Raw genomic sequence first — 10,946 nt, 5'->3', positions numbered from 1 at the left:
TTTACATTTTTTTACTATGTTCAATCTGAATTTTCTTTAAAATAAAAAACATCTATATTGATTCTGACTTCTCTACATCCAACTCACAGGTTTATCATTACTTTGAGAAAAAAGATTATTAATTTTCCCCTTTTAGAAGGGAAGATATGGTCATTTGTTCTGGGAATGCCATTCTTCATCCAGTGGAGCTGGGGCCGCTCAATGTGGCCAGGCAACTGAGGAAGAGGAGGATCCTGGGCAGCCTGGCACAAGTAGCAGCACCACTACACTGGATGAAGAGCCATCCACCTCTCTCTGTCCCCCGCCTGCCAAGAAGAACAGGGCAAGTAGGAGGGCCCTCCTGGAATTTTTAAAAGAGGAGGCCAGTAAGGAACAAGAACGTTTTGAGGCCAATCAGGCAAACACAAAAACGTTTTGGGAACTTTTTGAAAGATTTGTCAACAAAATGATTTTGTTTTGATTATACGTTTTTGCAACGTTTTTAATTTTTCCTTTTTCATACACTTTCTGTTTGTAAAAATTGTTTTATTCATTTATTTTGAAAACATGTTGTGAAAATTGGGCTTGAATATAATCAAATCCTTATTATAAAAAAAAATGTACACTACACAAACATCTTTATTACAAACTCAGTGTATGAAGGCACACAGCTTTACTCACAGTGTGGTGCCCAAGGCCTTCGTGTCCCCAAGTTCTATAAATAGTATTGGTCTTGCAGTTCTACTGGGTGCACACGAGGAGCAGAGAGCAGCCCTGCCAGTCTGTCTCACTGGCCATGTCCGCCCTGTTCCCCCCTCACCGGACGTGGTGGAACCACACCAATGTCCCCAACATCCTCTGCAGGCTCCAGGATGTCCCCAAGCGGTGATGACTGAGGGGACAAAGGTGTGGTTGACCTCCAGAGCCTTGGAGAGCAGCGATCTCCACCTAGTTTTTATCATGCCAAAGGCCCGCTCTATGATGGAGCGAGCCCTGGCATGATGCTGGTCGAAGCAGCTCTGCACCCCCCCTTGCAGTGGTTCTTTATATGGGGTGATGATGGCCACATGTCCTTCTATGCAGGGGTAGCCACCATCAGCCAAAATGAAGAATCCTAAAAAGAGAGAGAAAATATTTATTATACTAAAAGTCATTGATGGATTTTGATGTGTTAACAAGAATCTTTGGTCTCCCCTGAGGGAGGATACAGAGCCTCTTTGTAGATTCTGCTGTTCTTCAGGACTCTGGTGTCATGGACTGAGCCAGGATACCCAACAAAGGTGTTGAGAAAGAAGCCCTTCTCATCACAAACTGCCTACAATTGTATGGATGGGATGAGCTTTCTGTTGAGGTAATCCTGGCCATGAGGTCCTGGGGGGGTCTTTATGCGGACATGGCAGCCATCAATGGCCCCCACACACCTGGAGAATACTGGGCTGTTGGCCAGCCTTGCAAAAGCTTGGCCAACCTCCTCCAGTTCTCCAGGGGGGGGGGGGCAGTTTGATGACCTCCTGACGTAGGGCTGCAATCTTTTCTACTCCAGTGTGTACCAGTCTGCAGACGGTAGACTTGGGGACATCAAAGGCCCGGGACACCACACTGTACGATAAGCCGTGTGCCAACCAATAAATAGTAATTAAAATATGTGCCTCATGTGACCAGCCTTGTGTGTTCTTTCAAATCAAATCAAATCAAATCAAGTTTTATTTATAAAGCACATTTAAAAGCGATTTTTGGTCGAACCAAAGTGCTGTACATGTAATAAAAACACATTACTACAATCACAATAAAAGACAATAAATTACAACAGATATATATATAAAAAAAAACACAAGGAAAAGTCAGGAGTCGTGCTCCGCTCTAACTAGAAGGCCAGAGAGAAGAAGTGTGTTTTTAGTGTAGATTTAAAAACCCCTAGGGTCTGGGCCGACCTCACATGGAGGGGCAGAGTGTTCCAGAGCCTAGGGCCAGCTGCTGCGAAGGCTCGGTGCCCTCGGGTTTTAAGCCTGGTCTTGGGCACTACCAGCAGCAGCTGGTCAGCAGACCTTAAAGCTCTGGCTGGGGTGTAGCGCTGGAGGAGTTCGGCTATATAGGCCGGAGCCAGCCCATTTAGTGCTTTAAAAACAAATAAAAGGATTTTAAAATCAATTCTGAACCGAACTGGAAGCCAGTGTAGTGAGGCCAGAATAGGGGTGATGTGGTCGCGCTTTTTGTGGCCAGTCAGCAAACGTGCAGCTGCGTTTTGGACTAGCTGCAGGCGTTTAATTGAGGCCTGGTCCATACCCACATACAGAGCGTTGCAATAGTCCAGTCTTGAGGTAACAAAGGCGTTAATAACCCTTTCTAAGTCATTAAAAGATAAATACGACTTGGTTTTGGCCAATAATCTTATTTTAAAAAAGCAGGATTTGACTACGGTGCTGACCTGCTTGTCGAATTTAAAAGTGCTAGTGAAGGTCACTCCAAGGTTCATGACAGAGGGGAGGATGTTTTGATGACAGGATCCTCAGCAGGGCCTCCAGTGACTGGCGCCCCAGTCCGTAGTGTTGGGGAAAATATTTTCCTGGGCCCATAACTTTGACCTAGTTTATCAGTTTGTCCTGCCCTCACTGAGCACAGGCACCTGTAACCTTGGGTGCTGCTCTCAGTGCTTTGTCTTCCTGTTCCTGCCTGTTGGCGTCAGCTGATAGAGGTGTTATGGTTTTATCTTGTTATGCACAATGTTGATTCTTCTCTCTAGAACTAGCTAAATACATGGGTCTGGGGTAGAGATCTTCAGAATTGGTTTGGCAACCACTGTCACCTCGTGGCTGCAGCACTTGTGAATTCTCCGGCCGAAGCTCCAAATAAACCGTCAGTGTTTGCCATCAAAGTTCCTGCTCTCCCCGTGTCTCTCTGAGTTTCGTCTCCATTGCTATAGAGGTTTCCATCACAAATCCTACTTGAACTTCAATAAAACGTATCCAACGATGTAGTGATATACAGTAGTTACTGTCACTAAAAGGTGTGACTGCTGTGTCACTAAGTTATTTTAATATCACCGGAGCTGGTGTCAAGGGCAGAAGACGAGATAAGGCAGAGCATGAATATTCATATTTCATTTTCAAGATAAACATGTGTGTTTGCTTACATTTTTTCAATGATTGAGACACGTTCTTTGCATGTAATTGAGTTGCCAGAACACATAAAGAAGCAGCAAAATAGAGCTTATTTACCAAATGATTACCCGGGGTGAATCCTCTCAGTGCCCATACAGAGGTCCAGGTATCCTGAATACTACTTTATTGCTCTGCTGGGCCCAAACCGGGTCCGGATAATGGCAATGCCCCCGAAATGCGAATATACTTTAACTATGTTGTTTTCAGGTTAGTGAAATTCAAGACGCACATTTTTTACATAGATAGGAAGATATGCTTTGAATAAATCAGCAAGATCAATAAACTGATGTGCCCGTGCCACATTTTAGTTTTTTTTACCTTGGGCCCGCAAATAAAATGCCCACCCATGGATTTTGGTTTTGATACCACTGATGATCAAAAGGTCATCAATGACAGTTACATTAGACTCTTTATCATATGACCTAATTGGTTGTATGGTCTGGGGTTATTTTAAGTCTTAGAACGTAAAATAACAATATCAACGAAGCACAAACCTAAATGGAAGTTCATTTTTTTTTATTTGATATTTACATTATCACAAACAAAAACACTTGGAAGTCAAACAAAGAGTGGTTGAGGGTAAGAGGGGGAATGGCAGCAGAACACTGAAAAAATGTAAACGTTGACTTTAAATGCATTATGTCAACAGATTACACATAACTTAAATAGGTTAGTTGAAATAACATAAGCAATAACATTAAGTTGAACCTAATATTTTTAATTTAAACTTAATATTATTGCTTTTACCTAACCTAATACAATTATGTGAAATCTGTTGACATATACCATTTTTTCAGTGAAAGAAACCTTATGAAAGAAAGAACACATTCAATCTTGTCCCATACTACTCATCCATATGTGTGCAAAGCTCCACATTCCATACACAAATCTCAGTTAGTAAACGGGGAAAGTAATTTGGTAGTATTTTGTTTTTTAAGCAGCAATAGCTATGTGGCAGTGGACAGACACACAGAGGGGACAGTCAGTCTCACAGCTCTTAGTCTGCGTTTACCAGCGGAGTATACAAGTATGCTGCATCGTCCGCTTCATAGATGATGGTCACCGTCTCTCCAGAGTCTGACACTGCTGCACTGCTCTGAATGTAAGCCTGAGGAAGAGGAGACAGAGGTAATGTTATTTTTTCAAATACAAATTTGCATGGTTTGTTTTAATGGAGGGTTCGGTATCTTTCAATTAAATAATACAATAGAGTGGAGCAGGACTGATTCCTAAAACGCGGTAATGAGTTAGCATTTTACCACTTTTAAAATAAGGTCTGTGGAAAACAGATTTTCACTTGATGTTTTACAACCTAAAGGATTTAGGAATGAGTTTTAAAACCCGGTAATGAGTTAGCATTTTACTACTTTCAGTTCCCTCGTCTCGAAGTCGTCAGTTTTTTATTGTGCCTTTTTTTGTGAGATTTTTACGTTTTGTCGTGCGAATAAAATAAGTCAGTAAACCCCACTGGTCTGAAGCTTCTATGCGTCTTAAAAACAGAGTGACTAAATTAAATAAATACAAATTAGACTACGAAACGTCATCACGAAGAACATTAGCTGCATTTAGCTTAGTGGTGGTGACATGTCATGTGGCCGTGATTTTTGTTAACTATAGCCTGTTATTTACAAAAAGTGCAAATATCATAAATCGTGTGTCTGCTTCAGAGCTTATTTTCAGAAGTATTTCGAAATAATAAAAAAAAATCCACTGCTTTTTAATCGAGGAATTTAAATCTGGACTTATTTTGTGTAAAACTTCACCTTCTCCAGCAGCTGGAGCCGCTCCTCGTTCAGCAGGTTGTTCTGCCTCAGCTGGCTGACGGTGTTCTCCAGGCCCAGGAGTTTCTCCAGGTGTCGGCGGTGTCTCTGCTGCAGCACCTTCACCTTCTTCTGCAGCTCGGACACGATGGCCTCCAACTGCTCCTTACTCAGACTGTTCTTATGGTAGCTGGCAGGTAAACAAGACGGAGAGATCGGAAAAACTGTCATCAGGGGGACTCAGATCTTGTACATATGTAGTACTGCAAATTATTACAGTGTAGTAATACTATTTTAAAAGTTAAAGTAAGAGTACAAAAGGTATCCGAAGTGTCAAAAGTAAAAATACTCATTCTGCTGAACATTGTGTCGGAGAAAAATGTACTTTATATTATTGTGTTAGAATGATTGAGGCATTGATGTGATCATCAATTTGATTTTGCTGGTTGGTACATCGTGACATTTTAATATACTACAATGTCGCTTGTGAATTACACTAAAATCTATAAAAAAATATTACTGATAATGTGATGATTAAATTATGTATAATAAATCTTAATCTTAATTATACATTTATTACATGTTTATTCTTTTGGTTTTCCTTTTTAATGTGGTTTTAGCTATTTTTTTTGTTTAGCAATATTTCAATCATTGCTTTTTATACTGTCTTCTACATAGAATATTTGTTTTTGCTATTGAAAAACCCATTAAACAAAGTTTAGAAGTAAATATAACTGTCATATAAATCATATGAATAGTAAATGTACTTAAATACTGTCCACCAATGGCTGTAATACAGAGAGAGAATATAGGACATAAAAGAATGGAAACGGAAGTGCTCTTTAGTCGTATTTTAAATAATGGAATGTCGATATTTAGTTATTAAATGTTTGCTGTATTTTTAGTTAAGTTGCCATCTAAAACTGCTGATCCCATTCCAAATCTAAATACCGACATAAGAGTCTCACCAGTGCTCCTCCAACTGCTGCTCCGTGGCGTCCTCTTCTGACATGTCGTCGTCTCCCTCATCTGTGTCCTGTCTCTCCATGGTGAGGACCAGGGACTCGGGGGAGGGGGGCAGGTGTTTGGACACTATGGGCAGAGTGGAGGAGATGGGCTTGGAGCTCAGAGCGGAGGACAGCATAGTGTCCGGGGATAAGGAGGGCAGGGCGGGGTTCTCTGCAGGGAGAGCGCTTGGTATCGCCTCAAAGTAAGCGATGACTTGAGTTTCATGTCCTCCGGTGATTTCCTCTGTGGCAAAAGTCACACCTTTAACCCCGAGGGGGGGTACACCCTCACCTGAACAGCCCAGTGTGGAGACGTTCATGACCAGCCCGTGGCCCTGAGTTAAAAGTGCAGCGGTGATTCCACTCAGGAGCTCCTCCTGCCCTTCACCAGCAGGGGACTCAGACATCACCACCACCTCTCCGCTGTTACTCACGTCATTTACCGTCTGGAATAAAGTTAACGGGAAATTAGCTGCCGTTTGGAATCCGTCCCCGGTTAAGTCTGAGCGCCCAGGTTCTTCAACATCACTTAGCTCCACCAGGTTGGTTCCCCCCCCTCTGGTGCGGGTCCACAGTGATCTCGTACAGGTGTACCGTTTGTAACGTGCTGTCCGTCTCCACTGCTGTGCTTTGATGACTGTTAGCTCGAAGCTGTTTCGGATTCCTCTCACTGTGATCTGTGGCTTCCCGTTTCTACGAAGAAGAGAAACAACATGAAGCTTATTACATTTAAGTTTGAGCAACTGCAGTGTCACAATCAATACTCTTTCCTACCACCTATAGAGACCTTATCACCATTTGCCAAAGCACAATAAGTCCATATATAATAAATATAACTAAATAATCAATTCAGTTCTAATTTAATAACTTTCTATTTTGTATGAATTATTGTACTACATTTCAGTAGATAACTCAACATCTTGTCACAATTTACAAAAAAGAATCCTCCTCTTCCTGTTTTCATGACTCATGACTCTGACCTATAAATGAAACTAACATTCTAAAAAAAGTCAACATTAAAATTGTAGGAAGTGTTAAAAATACACTTCCAGCCCAGGCAGTCAGCAATAACCTTCAGTATTTTGCTTAAAGATGGCAATATAATGACTTGCCAATATTGTGCAGCCCTACATTTTGAGACTCAGCCGTGTGTTTTATCTCCACCTCCTGGAAGATGGTGGGCACTGCGTCGCTCTCAAGGTAACGGATGCCCCATCGCACCTTGAAGCACGAAGGCGTGAAATGCTCATGGCAAATATACTGGTGTCGAGAGGGGGTCCAGTTCCCCCGCCTCATGTTGCTCAGCCACTGTTGCAGCCGGGCCGGGTCCTGCAGAGGGAACCTGGGAGACAATAGAGACCACACAGGTGAGACACCGGTCCCACTCAGGCTACTTGCACCCTTAAACTGAATTGATATTGAGATTATGTGAAATCTATCAATATGAATAAAGAAAAGCTGCCTCTCTGAGATGGAAATAAGAGCGTCCGAGCTGATCAGGTGACTGACTGACTCTGTGGACTCGGCACATTGTGGCTTCTGCCGCTACACTGGGGCAATACAAACCAACCGTAGTAAATGCTTGGCTGCATTTGGTTACATTTTATATTGAAAATGATATTTTGTGAGGTTGACTGAATATTAGATACACTTTTTGAAATTATACTCTCAGAGCAAGAACAGTTTCTGGAAAGCTTGTTGAGATATATTGTTGACACGTGTCTATTCTACAGGACAGGTTTCAATTTGAATGTTGTGAGAATTAAAGAGTTGTTTTATAATGTCCGTGGTGCATTCGTGTGATTTCATTTTTTTAAATTTAATCTTTCACTTTCATGCATTAACTACGTTCATTTCCCCTCTGTGGGACTAATAAAGGTATTCTGATTCTGATTATATATTCATTTGCATTTATGCATATCATCATATTCCTTCTCCACTAAATATTACAGTTTCATTTCACTGTATTTATTTAGCTGCTTTTAACATTTAATAAAAGATATATGCAGTAGTCTACTTTTATTTTCCCACAAGTATAAAAAGTGTTTATGATTGGCAATAACTTAAAATGCCCAATCATTTAATTTGTTCTGATACAAACAAAATGCTTTCACTCTTGATACTTTATGTATATTAATTATATGTGTGTACTCTTACTTAAAGGTGGGGTAGGTAATTTTGGAGAAACCAGCTCGAGATCGCTAGAATTTGAAAATACACAGCCGGAGAAAATCTGCCACTTCCTTACGGACCGTCCACACAGCAGCGTTAAAAAAATCTTGAAACGCTTCTGCCCATTCACTTTGAATGGGATGACGTCACTTTGCCTCACTTTTCGCCGAACTGCATTGTGGGCAGGCGAGCGGAGATTTTCAGGATTTTCAGGATTCAAAGTTGAGCAATGTTCAACTTTTGAAGCTGAGGTGGAAGCATCAGCCAATCAAATCCTGTGTATGCAAATCTGACAGTTCAAGCGCTAGCCAATCAAACCGCGTGTATGCTGGGAGAGACATACCGCAGGTCATTTCCTCATATTCCAAAAAATGGAGGAGAAATTAGCGGTAGGGAATCACCCGGTGCTTTATGACCAGACCCTATTTACCTACCGGGATATAAACCGGAGGAGCCAGGCATGGAGGGAGGTGGCAGAGACAGTGGTATGTTTTCGCCTGTTTGGGGAGTTTATATCCAGTTTACTTCAAACTTTTTTGCTTCGTATGTCGGGGGCGGGAGATTCATGTGATTGGTTGTTGGTGCCTTGCTCGCAAAAAATCCCCAAGCTTCAGATACGCCCACCTCCAAGATTTTTTTAACGCTGCTGTGTGGACGGTCCGTTACAGAGCTCCTCCTCCAACACACACGAACGCGCACATGACCAATGAGGGCACGAGATAAGTTTGTGCACAGATGGAAGGCTGACAGGCAGGTAGGCCATCCAGTTACTTTAGCCGGGCCGGCTAAAATGATTGGTCGTGCTTTTTACAGTACTACGGCTTCCACAGATGACATTTTTTTATGTATTTTTTGTCAAAGCACTTAAGATATTCATTGCTATCGGGATGTTAAGAGCATTCCATGGAATATAACAAAAAGTGTATCTCGAGCCGGTTTCTCAAACTTACCTACCCCACCTTTAAGTGATATTTTTTATTTAGGTTTTTTTTATTTGAAAAACAGTACATTTTTTAGTATGGTAATTTCTACTTTAAGTCGGGGATCCGGCATTCGTGGAATGTAACTGATTTCCTTTAATTACTTTAATGTATTTTTTGTAATAATTAAATTGGGGATGGATGGTTTAACTAAACAAACAATTTAAACGTTGTCACTTTGGTTTGTATAAGTGTCGTCATGATTACCAAGAACCCAAACTGTCAAAGATGTATGGAAAAAGATCTTTAGATTGATTCATAATGGAAACAATCCATTAGTTGCAGTATTAACAGAAATATTTAAAAACAAGGTCCATCTTAAACTACAACTTATAGAGTTTATGCACAAGTAACAGTAATCTAATAATATATATATATATATATATATATATATATATATATGCTCCGGGGCATTTTGATATTTACTTTTACTATTTAAAGTATAATTTCCTGAATATATTTACATCATTTTACTTCAGTATCATTTTTGAATGCAGGAATAATATACTGTTTACTTCATGTATTTTGCAGTCTGGTATTAGTACTTTGACGTGAGTAAAGGATCTGAATACTTCCTCCACCACTGCTCATTGTCCCAGCAGTTGTTCCTGTCTCTGAATCAGCTCCAGGATTAAGCTGACCTCAGTCTGTCTTCCACCAATCCACAAATATAAAACTAAAAAGCACATGTTCAGAATGGGAAAGTAAAACATATTAAATGACCTGTCAGTAATCCCATTCAGCACACAGACTGGTTTACAGCCTCAAATCATGATTGACTCAGGACAGCGTCAAGACAAGGCGACACACTCAACAGGTCATCAACATTCTGATATTTAGTTTTAATGACTGCAGTGATTTTTTGACTTAGCATACAGTCAAATGGATGTGATGAAAGAATGACACATCTGATAGGAACACTTCCCTTAAAGTGAGAGATGACTTGACGCTCATAGCAGCGCTAACTAACTGACACTAACTATCAGTCTAACACGGACATTAAGCAGCTCACTTGTAGAAGCTCTTCCGGTCTCCGCCGGGCCCGGACTCGTTCCTGCAGTTCGGTACCGAGCAGTACTTCGGCATTTCCGCGGTGCTGTCTAAGGTTCACCCTGTCCAAGTAACTTCACAACAAGGTGAAACTCGTGCAGTGTGTTGTCAACGTGTGGCGCATAGCTGACGACTGGCGATCAGCTGTTCAGATTCATGAGGTAAATTAAATGCGACTGTCGTGAGAAAAGCCCCCGGGAAGTACGCCGGACGTTGAAGCCGGTTTTTTAATGTCCGTAGTGGCCAAACAGTGGCACTACAGCTTCCGTGACGTCATTTTGGCCCAAAATTACTTTTAGCCAATTGACTTACATTGGGAAAGAGACGTATGTAAATCAGCGTAAACTTTTTGAGCTAAATCTACTACCTAGCACGAATATTTGTATAGCCATTATTTTAATCATTGGGGTCTAAGAGTTGTAACATGCGCTCAGAGCTGAATCGGGGCTTAAGGAAAACGTAAGTGCGCATATAGCCAAAAGGCCCCGGATGATCCGGGTACTTTCTGAATTCCTAGTCACTACATTTTGGGCTTCATGCCCACTGAGCAACTATCATAGCCATCCTATGATGAAGCTGTATCCAGTGCTCTTTATACATCCATGGTGCTGGTGGTAAAGTTATACAAATTGCAGTGTTAGAAATCATATTTAGGTGTTTCACTGTAAAAAAAAGTAGCAATACAACAGTATAAAAGTAAAAGGAGTCACGATATCGCCATAAACTGTTATTGCTCAGGTTGAACCCGCCCCTGCCCCTGCCTCCGACGTAAGCGTGACGCAGGGGCGGACTGGCCATCTGTAGAATCTGGAGAACCACAGAACAACAGGGTTATGGCTA

The 10,946-nt window shown here is 41.4% G+C and overlaps 1 protein-coding gene across 1 annotated transcript; it reads right to left on the bottom strand.

Moving 5' to 3' along the window:
• Window positions 1–3,636: 3,636 nt before the first annotated feature.
• On the bottom strand, window positions 3,637–10,254 carry LOC117471126 (THAP domain-containing protein 5-like). Its single transcript, XM_034115927.1, is given in 6 exon segments — window positions 3,637–4,245; window positions 4,901–5,087; window positions 5,866–6,458; window positions 6,460–6,597; window positions 7,036–7,246; window positions 10,069–10,254. Coding segments are annotated over 6 exon segments (1,314 nt in total). The 5' UTR covers window positions 10,143–10,254; the 3' UTR covers window positions 3,637–4,134.
• Between the last annotated feature and the right edge of the window lie 692 nt (window positions 10,255–10,946).

The sequence above is a fragment of the Trematomus bernacchii genome, unplaced genomic scaffold, assembly GCF_902827165.1.
Source record: "Trematomus bernacchii unplaced genomic scaffold, fTreBer1.1, whole genome shotgun sequence".
Lineage (NCBI taxonomy): Eukaryota > Metazoa > Chordata > Actinopteri > Perciformes > Nototheniidae > Trematomus > Trematomus bernacchii.
Note: the sequence above shows the minus strand (reverse complement) of the source record. Positions and strands in the feature narration are given on the sequence as shown.